The sequence below is a fragment of the Bos javanicus genome, chromosome 11 (assembly GCF_032452875.1).
Source record: "Bos javanicus breed banteng chromosome 11, ARS-OSU_banteng_1.0, whole genome shotgun sequence".
Lineage (NCBI taxonomy): Eukaryota > Metazoa > Chordata > Mammalia > Artiodactyla > Bovidae > Bos > Bos javanicus.
In genome coordinates this window covers 37,630,174-37,643,720 of record NC_083878.1, presented here as the reverse complement: position 1 = coordinate 37,643,720, position 13,547 = coordinate 37,630,174, and the positions used below count along the sequence as shown (strand labels likewise).

At 34.8% G+C, this 13,547-nt stretch overlaps 1 protein-coding gene across 3 annotated transcripts in view; it reads left to right on the top strand.

The window, feature by feature from the left end:
* RTN4 (reticulon 4) overlaps positions 1-13,547 on the top strand; it is a 74,661-nt gene that overhangs the window by 29,867 nt on the left and 31,247 nt on the right. Inside the window, exon 1 of one of the 3 annotated variants that reach the window (XM_061432388.1) lies at positions 8,226-8,514. The exons of the other annotated variants lie outside the window; for them this stretch is intronic. Within the exon in view, the coding sequence (XP_061288372.1) occupies positions 8,481-8,514 (34 nt within the window). The 5' untranslated portion in view covers positions 8,226-8,480. Of the gene's footprint in view, positions 1-8,225; positions 8,515-13,547 lie in introns of those variants that run through there. 3 annotated transcript variants of the gene reach the window in all.

Sequence of the window (13,547 nt, the reverse complement as noted above, 5' to 3'; positions counted from 1 at the left end):
ACTCAATAGTAAAATGTAAATACTGGTTTCTCTCAGTTCATAATTAATGAACGTTCATTATGTTATTTTTTGCTTCACTGTACTTCATTATTTAGAGGCTGAGCATTTCATATGTGTTCTTTATTTATTTTATTTAATTAATTTATTTATTTTAATTATTTTTTAATTATTTTTTTAAATTTTATTTTATTTAACTTTACAGTATTGTATTGGTTTTGCCATATATCAAAATGAATCTGTCACAGGTATACATAAATAAATACACATTCATTTTAAAAAAGATTTGTGGCTAAAGATTTATGCTTTTGGTACCTTGATGGTTTTCATTTTTTGCTTAAGATATATTATGATTATCATTGGCATTTTAATTTTTCACTTTCCACTTATTTTAAGTATAAATATCTAAGTTAAAATATTTTAATAATTGCTTAAATTTATGCTACTAAATTTAGACCCATATAGTGAAACTTCTGAATAGTTAACTGATAGCACTACCAGATGACAATTGAAATGTTTTTCTCAGATGATGAATGGAAGTCTCAGTTTGGCATAGAGTGACAGTTCAGGGATATAAGTGTATAATGATTGGAAGATTATTAACAATTCTAAGGGCACAAAGAGGCTCTCTCTACCTTGGGATATTAAGAATGGCTTCACAAAGAGGTGCTACTTTAAAAGTTAGAGTTAGCAAATGTGAGTAAACATATAGACTTATGCATTTATATAAACATGATAAACATTTTCCAGATCCTGTTTTGATATTTTGGGGGCAATGTGTGGGTATTATGGTCAGTATGTAGAAACTTACTCACTCGAAGCTAGGGACAGATGAGTTTGCAAACTGACCATGAGGGACTCTGTGAAAAGAAACATCAGGTTTATTCAGAACTAAAATGAAAAACCAGTCTGTGTTAAAAGAGGGTTTATTACACATTATATGCTAAATTTCCTGTGACTGTAATTAAGCTGAATTTTTAGAAAATCTATGGTATCACTTGAGTTTTTAAGATAATTGCTTTTTGAAAACAACTTTCATTTGGGAGTAATTTCAAACTTAAAAACAATTGCAAAAATAAAAGTACAAAGAATGTCTTATACTTTCCATCTAAATTTACCTGTTAATATTTCCCCATTTGCTTTATTATTTATGATCTCTTTTTATAAATAACTAGACAATGGATACATAAATACACCCTTTTTTCCAGAGCCCATGAGATAAGTTCTGTACATTCTGTTACCCCTAAATACTTCAAAAAGGGATATTCTCTTACATAACCTCAGCATAGCTATTAACTTTGTAAATTTACATTGATAACAGTGCTTTTTTCTAATCTACCATTCATATTCCAGTTGCTAGTTGACCTAGTGTCCTCTACTGTAAGGTCCAGTCTAGAGCCAAGTTTTATATTTAGTTGTTATGTTGCCTTTGATTTCTTTAATTTGCAGCATATCCAGTTTTTCTCTCTCATGACTAACATTTTTGAAGAACACAGGCCCTTTCCCTTCTCTCTTTTTAGTAGAAAATTCCTTGTTGTTTTTTTTTTTTTTTGCATTTGTGTATTGTTTGTTAGTGATTAGATTGAGGTTATGATTCATGGCCAAAATGAAGACGATGTAGTGCCTCTCTCTTGATGTCAATCTGGAGGTACCTACTATCCGTCAGTCCTTCATTGATGAGGCCATTCGGTCAAGTGGTTCCTGATTTCCTTATATAATTATTATCCTTCGTGACAGCTGACGGGTGACACTGCAAATATCCTGCCCTTTATTAAAATTCTTTCCCTAGATTTAGTATCTATTGAAGACTCTTGATTGATTTATTCTTTACCACTAAATTTGCAAAAGATGATTTTCAGAACTTCCTCCACATTTGTCAATCAACACCAGTGTTCTACTCTTAGCAAGAAATCTCTTTTTCCATTAGTTGACTAATTAATTATCAGTATGGATCCATGAATTTCTCTTTTCCCCTAATGGTTTACAAATCATTACCATACTTAAATTATTTTGGTTATAAATTGCCCCAGAGTTGAAGGGCTCCCCTTCGAGTTGGCTCAGTGACATGCAGCTATCCTTTTGAGTGAAGGGCGAAACACTTCCTACTTTCTAACATAACGAAATGTTGTAGGCTCATCTTTTGCCCACTTTGTCCCAGCCACACAGTCAGCAGTTTCTCCAAGGGTCCCTGATTCCTTTCAGTGATCAAGAGCTGGATGCAAAGTATGAAGAGTTGTACTTTGCTCCTGTGGGATCTGTGCATTTTAGCCTTTCAATGCACAGAGGAAGGAAATACTTTTATACACACATATGAATAAACATAAGTACATCCATGTATTTATGAAGTCATGAGTTGATATATACTTCAGATCCAAAACATTCCTAGAGTACTGTTTCTTGCTTCCCTCATTTCACATTTGCATTTTCCCTCAGATGGTAGAGAATCTGCTTGTAATGCAGGAAACACGGGTTCGATCCCTGGGTCGGGAAGATCCCCTGGAGAAGGGGAATGGCTTTCCCACTCCAGTATTCTTGCCTGGAGAATTCCCTGGACAGAGAAGCTTGGCAAGCTACAGTCAGTCCTTGGGGTTGCAGAGAGCCAGACACGACTGAGTGACTTAACACTTTTCTATAGTGAGAACATGACTCCTCACACTTTGTTTAATCCTTGAATGCATCTGAAATAGTCTTAGAATGTTTTATAATATCATTATAATAAAATAATGAGGATTATTTTTCAAATCCACCTGATAACCTGCCTCAGCCCTGCCCAGTTACTTGGGTTGGTTTTATTTTCCCTTTTCCTTTGGTTATACTACTCATTTGAAATAAAGTTAGATTTGTTTCAGTTCGCTTTCACTTTTAGGTGTTCTTCCTATTTGGGATGTTTTTAAACTAAGTATTTTGAACAGCCAAGAAAAGCCTAATTATTTGCATTTTACCTGGAAAGGAGGGACTTCGATTTATGGGAAATCTTTTAAGTACCAAGAACTTTCACATAAGTCATCTCATTTAGTCTTCATCATAATCTGAAAGAGGGAATCACTTAATGGATGAAAAAACCTAAGTCCGGGAATGTTAAGAAACTTCCCCAAGGTTGCATAGCAAATTAGGTATAGTAAACATAATACCTTTTGAGCTTCTGCTGTGTTTCAGATATTGGGCTAACTTTTTGCAAAATAATTTTTTATTGAAGTATAGTTGATTTGCAATGTTGTGTTAGCTTCAAGTGTACAACAAAGTGAATCAGTTATGCATATACCCACTCTTTTATAGATTCTTTTCCCATATAGGTCTTTAGAGTATTGAGTAGAGCTCACTGTGCTATACTATAGGTCCTTATTATATATTTTATATGTAGTAGTATGTATATGTCAATCCCAGTCTCAATTTATCCCTTCCCCCTGGTAACCATAAGTTTGTTTTCTACATGTCTGACTCTGTTTCTGTTTTGTGAGTAAGTTCATTCGTACCTTTTTTTTTTAATAAGATTCCACATACAGTCAATATGGGGCTTCGCGTGTGGCACTAGTGGAAAAGAACCTGCCTGCTAGTGCAGGAGATGTGAGAGACGTGGGTTTGGTCCCTGGGTTGGGAAGATCCCCTGGAGGGAGGGCATGGTAACCCACTCCAGTATTTTTGCCCGGAGAATCCCATGGACAGAGGAGGCTGGCGGGCTACAGTCCATAGGATCTCACAGAGTTGGACACGACTGAAAGTGACTTAGCACGCAAGCACATAAGCAGTATATAATATTTGTCTTTCTCTGGCTTACTTCAGTCAGTATGATGATCTCTAGATCCATCCATGTTGCTGCAGCTGGCATTATTTCATTCTTTTTTGTGGCTGAGTAATATTCCATTGTATATATGTACCATATCATCTTTATCCACTCTGTTGACGGTCATTTAGGTTGCTTCCATGTATGACTGCTATAAGTAGTGCTGCAATGAACATTGTGCTGCATATATCCTTTTTTTTTTATTTTATTTTATTTTTAAACTTTACAATATTGTATTAGTTTTGCCAAATATCGAAATGAATCTGCCACAGGTATACCTGTGTTCCCCATCCTGAACCCTCCTCCCTCCTCCCTCCCCATACCCTCCCTCTGGGTCATCCCAGTGCACCAGCCCCAAGCATCCAGTATTGTGCATCGAATATGCACTGGCGACTCGTTTCATACATGATATTATACATGTTTCAATGTCATTCTCCCAAATCTCCCCACCCTCTCCCTCTCCCTCAGAGTCCATAAGACTGATCTATACATCAGAGGGTATATGCCCAGTAGTGGGATTGCTGGGTCATATGGTAGTTCTATTTTTAGTTTTTTAAGGAACTACCATACTGTTCTCCATAATGGTTGTACCAATTTACATTCCCACTAACACTGTAGGAGGGTTCTCTTTTCTCGACACTCTCTCCAGCATTTATTGTTCGTAGGTTTTTTGTTTTTGATGATGGCCATTCTTACTGGTGTGAGGTGATATTGTAGTTTTTGTATCTTTCTAATAATTAGTGATGTTGAACATCTTTTCATGTGTTTGTTGACTATCTTTACGTCTTTGGAGAAATGTCTGTTTAATTCTCCCCATTTTTGGATTGGGATGTTTGGTTTTTTGGTATTGAGCTGCGTGAGCTGTTTGTATATTTTGGAGATTAATCCCTTGTCAGGACTTGTACTAATTTTTGCCCTTCTAATAATAAGAAAACCCATTACTCTGTTGATTACCAACAATGAATATTTATTAATATTTTTATAAAAAAATTGATAGTTAATGACTTACACATTATACAAAGTTCAATAAGTGTAATTACGGTAAGTCTTCTCCCTTTCATAACCAGCTGCCTAGTGTACCTTCCTAGAGTCATTTACTAGGATTTGCTTCGTAAGTATCCTTCCAGACATTGTGTACCTGGCTTTTTTTAAAAAAAAAAAAACCTGTAGTAGTTTGACAGGTTAAAATAACTATCTTGCTGTTTTGATCTTTAATTATTAGTGAAAGTGAACGTGTTCCACATATTTATTGATTATTTGTATTTCTTGTATGAAGTGCCTGTTCATCCCCTTTGCCCATTTAAAATTTAGAATCACCTCTTTCTGATTTTGAGAGTTCTTTGTATACAGTACAAAGATGCAAATTTTTGTCGTTTTATACTTTTCCCTTAGTTTTGTGAATTTTATTTTACTTTTTAGTGGATATTTTTAGTTTTCACATGGGAATATTTATAACCTTTAGTTTATTTACTAATTTACAGCTTCGTTTTTATGTTTGGGCTTCCCTGGTGGCTCAGTCGGTAAAGTGTCTGCCTGCAATGCGGGAGACCCGGGTTCGATCCCTGGGTTGGGAAGATCCCCTGGAGAAGGAAATGGCAATCCACTCCAGTACTCTTGCCTGGAAAATTCCATGGACTGAGGAACCTGGTAGGCTACAGTCCACGGGGTTGCAAAGAGTCAGACACAACTGTGTGACTTCACTTTATGTTTAATTCCGATCTGTTCGAAATTGATTTTGAATTCTGGTCAGAGATCGTTTTATTCCACATGTTATTTGGTGTTGGAGTTATTTTCCTTTTCCCCTAGTACTCGGATCTAGTTCCTGACTGCCAATCAATCCTGGGAAAGAGCTGGAAAATTGAGTAGCTTTTGCCAGATTGCCTGTCTTGGGTTGGACAGTCAACTGTACTGTGGGTGTTGGTGCCATCTAGTGTTGGAGACAGAAAAGGGTATCTGTGGAATGCTCTGTAATCCACCATATTCATTTGGGCAAAGGAGTTTAGTGAGTTGTGCATATTTGCTTCACACTAAGAAATGACTTTGAAAATGACTTTATATATAAGAGGATTTTGAATTCAGGCACAACATATTAAATCAAGCAAATGCTTGAATCATGCTATGATAAACATTATGAAGTGACCTTGAAGATTCCCCCAAACATGTATTTAGCGAAAACTTAAAAGTTCTCAAAGATTTGTTCAAAACCTAATGATTATTTAATTCCAAATTTTAAAATGCTTTGGATCTTTTGTAATATCTATTTTGGATTATAATATAAGAAATCAACATTTATTTAGTTCTTATTGAATAGTATCACTTTCAGTTTCTTTATGGTTTGTACTATTCATTTTTAGCTTATATGAAATTGTTTATAGATCTTAGAATGTTCATTATTTTTTGGTTATTTGTAGCTTGTTCATTTTCTAGAATACAGTCTTTGTTCATGTCTTAGGTTCAATTCAGTAATTAATGCTGAAGTGCTATAATTTAGTCCATAGAGGGCATTATATTACAGCGTATGGTGTTAAGCGTTATAATTTAATCCCTTTTAGTAATGGGACATATGTTGAGTTTCATACTTTTGTATAGCTCAGAATAATTAAATTTTGAAGTAAGTGTAAAACTACTCTGTAACTATAACTTTTTTTATTACAAATTCCTGTTGTCCATTGCTGGAAAGTAGAAATAATTTTTTTAGTTATTAAGAATTGTATACTAGCAACTGCCAATTTAGAGAGTAGCACTTCAACCCAAATGATCCCTTCTTTCTCACCTTATTTGCCTTCATCTCTAAACATCACAAAGCAAACAAAGCAAAACAAAAACTTGAGTTTTTCTTGGGTTCAGAATTAGAGGAAGGAAAGAAATGGAAAAGGAGGACTATCTTGCAAGAGGTGGCCTGGGAGGTCTTACAGCTTAAATATTGCTGCCTACTCCAAAATACAGACTTCTGCTGTCCGAAATCCTAGATTGAACCAAGTAAAGTACCAGAAGATGTGAATAATATGAATGGTAAATACCTTTTGTCTCAAGAATTCTTTTTTCCTTCTCACATTAGTGTAGTAATCTCTGACTTGAAAACAGTGTTTGGGCGAAGTTTTTGAGTGCATTATTCTAATGCTAAAGTAGTTACTGGCCTTCAGTCTTAAGGAATTCATTATTAGAAAATACTATGGAAATGTTACATAGTTAGTGAATAGTTTCTGATTTCTAACTACTGCAGGAAGAGGCCAGAGATTTTTAGCTGTGATATGAGGTGGTGACAGTGTTCTCAAATATCACATTATCCAAGGGTCCAGTGAGGAGAATTTAAAGTTAAATATTAACTTTTTATCTGAGAATACTAGACTCTTTAAAAATTGCTTGCTTTGTTTGTGTTTGTAGTTTGAGAGGCAGAGAGGGAAAGGAACTGAGTTCTTTATTCAGGCCACTTCTGATATGATCACGGGTTTTTTGCAGCCCCAGTTTTACAGCAAGTTCTAATATATATACATATATATATAATATATATATATATATAAAACATATATATATGTTATACTATTTCATTGTAGCTAATCTTCTGAAGTATGTAGTTTCCTGCGTAGGCTCCATTCTTTATACTTCAGCATATAAAGCATTTAAAAATATATGTTGCCTTTCCTGCTAAAGTCAAATGATAGTGTTAGTTAAACCAGTTATGAAATGTTAGTAAAGATAAAATATTCTGTACTGGAATGAATGTCAGTTTTATAATTTTATAATAAAAATTTTAGAAATTCCTTTGATTTGTTTTTGTATTTATCAGTAAAATTTTATTTTGGTCTTATGTCACTTTCCCAAAGCAAATGATATAATTAGCATGTGAATATTTCTCCTCAAGCAAAGAGTCTATTAATAGTACCTGCAGTGGTGCCTAATAGATATTTATTGAAAGATTGAGTTGGAGCAGGTGGTGATTACGAATAAGTGTATATTTACAAGTCTCTGGATTTCTGTAATTGAAAAAGAAGAAAAAGCATTACATTAGAAATAGAATAAAAACTTTTTTCTATTTAAATAATTTATATTCAAGAAACAGTAATAATTTAACTTTTGAGATTCTCTTGTCATACCCTTATAAGGGTGCAAAATGCTGATAATTTAGGAAAAAGTAAAAAGAGAATGCATTTGCAAGACTTGAAATTTAAGCTATTACCCTTCTTTGGATCAGTCCATTTTTATCTTTTCAGGTAATCATTAATTTTAAAGTTTTAAATGAGGCTGGAAAGCAGCAGCAGAATTCCCCTATCAAGAAAAAAAGCAAGAACCGAATGTGGTCATCAAGTGTATTACAGATATATTCAGTGATTAACTCTGCCAGAACAACCTTCTTTTCTCTCCTTTCTTTTGGTAGCTTGCCTCCCACCCCACCCCACCCTACAAAAGTAGCTCCATTGGGTGTGAGCAACAAGCAAAAGACTAGAACAATAAGCAGATAGAAGAAGGCGGTAGTGCCTGGGCATTCGTAGCCTAGTTACAGATTGCACTGCGTCAGACTGTTCCACACCCAGAAGGCGTCAGGTGACTTCAGTCCTGCTGCAGTTGTGCAGCAGAGGAGACTGCAGGCTTCGGTTGAGGAAACGGGTATTTCATGTCTCAGGGGGTAGATTTTCACAGTTGCAGCTTTTCTGCTGGTATGCATAATTGATAATTGCATCTGTAGGGCAGATTGTGACAAGAGATGGACGGTCAGAAGAAAAATTGGAAGGACAAGGGTATATCTGCTTTTTAATCTTTTGTTCATTTTTTATGTGACCAGTAATGTATTTCTATGAATAACCTTTGCAATTTAGATATATTTTGGATTGAAAATGAAGTCGAATAAGGGTTTAAGAGTAAAGGATTAAATCAGCTATTTCAAATGTTTTTGCATTTGGCTGTGTATGAGAAAATGTCATGCTGTTCTGTTTCACTGGCATTCGATTTCGTCTTTGCAGTCCTATCGTTGCTTAGGTTCTGTTCTTAAATCTTTCATGTTTTAAACAATGTCCTTTTAACAGGATTTCATTTGGTCACTTGGGTGTGATAAATCTACATAGGCATGTTTGTATTCCATAATGACATATTTTCTGCGACTCAGTATTTTTTTTTTTTTTTAAAGCTGACTTGGTGTAGTTGAAATTCTATCCAAAGATTTGTAGGTAGCAAGATTCTGTGTTTGCACTAAGCCTGTTTTCTTCTTTGGAAATATTATTGAACCTTTAAAGTTATTACCAGTTACCTTTTAATTAGATTATAATTTTGTATGTCTTAAAACATTTAAAATATATACACAGTAGTTTTAACTGTGTGTCTATATTTAAGTCAGTAACCTTTGTCCTTGTACTAACCAATCCGTGATCTTGATCCCCTTTCCTCCCCCTTGAAAGCCCAGATCCTTTCAAGTCTCAGTGGATCTGGGTTGTGTAAGAATTTAAGCTCGTGGGTGTAATGAATATTTTAAAAATATTTTATTATGTAGATGGTTAAATGTGCCATTTTAAGGAAAAAGGAAAGTGGTAGACTGTATATCTGACCTTATAATAAATTACCTTAAAAATTGTTAGAGCTGTTTTTAAGTAGTCTGATTAGACATTCCATACAAGCAATTTTTTGGCCACATTCAAGTTTTATAATTAAAAAAAGTATTTCTATAGCAGAATTGTTAGCAGGATTGGTGGTAAATGTATAGTAAAAGCAGTATATGGAGCTAATTACAATATCTTTAAAAATTTGGTCAGTAAAGTATTGTGGGGAAATGGTGAGCTTAAGATTGAGGTCATATTGAGACATTGGAAAGAGTTTATAGTTAACACTTAAAGAACAAAAAACAATAATAGTTTGATTTTTTTTTACCTTTATGGTTTCCTTACATAGGAATTTAATGAAGAGAAGGATTTTTATTCATCTTTCTGACCATTAGCATTACAAAGTGAAAGTAAATTGCTTTATTAGGTTTTGTTAAGTAAAAACATCAGTAGGGGTAACAATACAATAAATATAGACTTTAAAAATAGGTGAAAAGTCACATTACAGCCTACTCAGCAACCATTAAGGCTCTGTATTAATAATTTGAATGTTAGACCATTTAACAACGTCTTAAGTTCTTTATTTGCTGAACTAATTTAGGAATACTTTGATATTGGAGAAATTAAGATCGAGTATAATCCATATTATACCAGAGATTTATTTTGATTATTTTCAGGCACTATATATAAAATCAAATTTATTCTGAAATATCTCTGGAGAGCCTCATTTTGTATGTAAGTGGAATTGCCTGATACTTTTTTTAGTGCCTGTCTTTGGCTTTTTTGCGTGGGAAGACTAACTTTACCTATTGTTTGTATTCATTTGTTAAGTTATATTTTAGTGTTTATCAGCAGCTAATTTTAATGTTGCAGATTAGAGGTTATGACTTAAGTGGAAATCAGTGAGAAGCTGAAACTACCATGGAGTGAGTTTTTCTTCATTTTATGAAAAGTGTGACAATAGAGGAAAGAATCTAATCTAAGCTCTCTAGGTATACTAAACAAAAAACAGTCTTAAGCCCATACATATATTTTTCTACTCCCTTACCACCCCTATTCGTCTAGTTGTCACATCTAATGATGGTAATATATAAGGGTATAAAGAGATGAGATATTCTGATTTCAATGTTTAAAATTTGGTTTTGGTTTTGTTTTTGCTGATTAACTAGTGTTGAAGACATTTTATCTTTCAGGCTAAGCCCCACGTAATAATTTATATTATTTTATATATTTTTCATATTGGGTTTTCTATTGTTCTTAGTGGAATACTTATAACAAATGAAATCTATGAAGTACTTGACCATTGAGGTTAATTTGAAAAGCACTGATTAAGACAGTCAAAAGATTTTTAAAGAGCCCAAAATAGAAGGAATAGATTTGGGGATTTGGGTGGGGTGGGAGAATGATTTAACCACTAAACAAGGTATAATAGAGCTTTCTGGGTAGGACAGAATAGAATGTTTATAGGATAGTAGCTGCAAGATAAGATTGGTATGATTAAAGAATGTAGAAGATTTGTAAGATCTAGGTCAGGTTTCCTCAAAGTTCCCTGAAGAGAAGAATTACCTTCTTTTTTGTAAGGATTCCTGTGATCCTGTTCAGATCTAACCAAATCAGAACTTAAAAGGGAAGAGTGTGGCAATATATTAAGCATCTTGACACTAGGGTTATAACACCATTTATGTTATAATCAGACACATTTAGAAAACCCCAATCTATGTTTTCAGGTTTCTTTCTGTGGTTTTTCTTAGTGTGTGATTTTGGCCAGAGTAAGAAACTTAACTTTATTTTTGTCTTCATTTTCCTCTTTTGCATGATTTTTGGTGTACCAGTGTTGATGTTCTCTGGTTTTATGAAAAGATACTCTGGGTCAGATTGCAGAAGACACTGCAGGCTTCGGATTTTATCATAAAAGGAGTGAAGAGCTTTTGGAAGCTTTAAAGACTGTTTTGGGGTGCTATATAGGATAAATTGGAGAAGGACTTAGAGGCAGAAGGGGATGACTGTATTTGTGCCCACATTTAAAGCAAATAGTGCCTAGATTTGGCCTGAAATAAGAATGAAAAGGGGGTGACAGGTTTGAGAAACTTAGAGAAGAGTACTTGACATTTGACATAGATTTGTGGGAATAGGGTGAGTGAGGGAGGGACTCGGAGGACAACATGAAATTTCAGAGTGAAAGTTTGGCAATGCTCGTGCTTTAGTGTCAGTAGAAATAGAGCTAAAGTAGGTAGAAATGATGCCAAGTTCTGTTTTGGAAACTTACTGAAGCTTAATGAAATGACAGGCTTAATGATGAATGACTAATTGAGAATTGAATGTAAAGTGAGACAGATGAATACTGTGAGGACATTAGCATAAAAAGAACAGAAGATTAAGTAAGGAAAGCCTAAAACCTATTGAAATAGTGGGGATGTGCAGACCAGGAAGGATCAGGAAGTTAGAGTCCAAGCAGGATGGTAGTGCCTGTTCCCTGATTTTAAGGAAGGAGAGATTTTTCAAGAGAAAATAGAATGGGTGGTTAAAACACTACAGAGAAGTCATTTAATGTGAGGATGGAGGAATGACTGTGGACCCTGTTGAATTTTAGAAATGTGCAACACTACCCATTATTACCAGTGCTTTTGGGATTTGGCAGTTAACATGCTGTAAGTGAACCTTGAGAGAAGTTTGTGTAGAATGGGGACAGAAGTTTTCTAGCATTTAAACCTAGTTTGATTGTAAGGCAAGACAGATTGACTTAGGACCATTTCTGGAGTTTAGGGCTCTCTTTACTGTTGCTGAGTTGCTTTCAGTTTCTTTCAAAGCGTAAGGTTACTGAGTATGTGGATATAGGCATATGCTTATACTGACATTTAGGTAGAGAGAAGAAGGAATCTTGCTGCTTGAAACATGCCTTACGTAACCCCTTACTTAAACCCACCCCCCAAAAAAAATCCTTAGAAGGGAACTTGGGTGTTAATCAATTGAGAGACCTATTGATTAGAGGAAGCCTCCCTGCTTTTCAGTTCTAAACTTAGTTGAAACCCAATGTCGAGTCATTCATTAGCGATTTTTTCTAGTTTTTTTTACTGCTTTAGTATTGTTACACTCTGTGTGTGTGTGTGTGTGTGTGTGTATATGTTGTAGAGAATTTAGAAGGTCTGTGGAAGAAGGAACCTATCACTTCACAGAGTGGTTTTGGTGTGTATTTTTAACAGTGGGTGTATGTGTTTGGGGGTTATGTATGGTACAATTTGTTCTGTAATCATTTTTCTCCCACTAAATGGGGAAATACTTTGATTTAAAAACATTCTACATTGTTTTAATGGATGTAGTATTCTAAGTATGCCCTGTTAATCCCATATAGTTAAATATTCAAGTTATTCCTAAAGTTTTCGCAAGTATGAGCAGTGCTAGAACAAATATCAGTTCAGTTCAGTTCAGTCGCTCAGTCGTGTCTGACTCTTTGCTACCCCATGGACTGCAGCACGCCAGGCTTCCCTGTCCATCACCAACTCCAGAGCTTACTCAAACTCATGTTCATTGAGTCGGTGATACCATCCAACCATCTCATCCTCTGTGGTCGTCTTCTCCTCCAGCCTTCAATCTTTTCCAGCATCATGGTCTTTTCAAGTGAGTCAGTTCTTCACATCAGGTGGCCAAAGTATTGGAGGTAAATTATTGTTCTTATTCATAATTATTTCCAAATTGCTGGATTATAGTATTTATACTTTTGATTCATGTTGCAAAACTACCCTCCAGAAAGATGCAAATTATTTTGAGCAATGCATAGAAGTACCTGTCCTGAAACCCTGGCTAAAATTAAATACTCCATATGCTTTTTTGATGGTTTTAACTCTTTTCTAAGATAGCTATTTTTGTCTGTTTTAAGTAAATTACTTGATGAGAACCAGTTTAAGTTGAAAAAGAGTAAATTTGCAATTTTTTCCTCCTTTATATGGTTTAATTATCTTGAGTGGATAAGTAGTGGGAGCAATGGAAGTATCTTCTCTGTTTTCTATGTTTACCCAATTCTGGGTTCTCCTCATTCCTCACCAGAACTTCTAACTGGCTTTTCTATTAAATCCTATGTATCAAGCCAAACACTTCCTAAAGTATGGCTCTGATTATAGCACTTAAGGGATTTTCCTTTACTTTTCAAATTAAGTTCATACTTCTGCCCTGGACTTTTGAAAGGCATTCATAGTCTAGTCCTAGCCTCTGTAATGCCATCTCCCTTATTCTGCCTCCAGCCACAC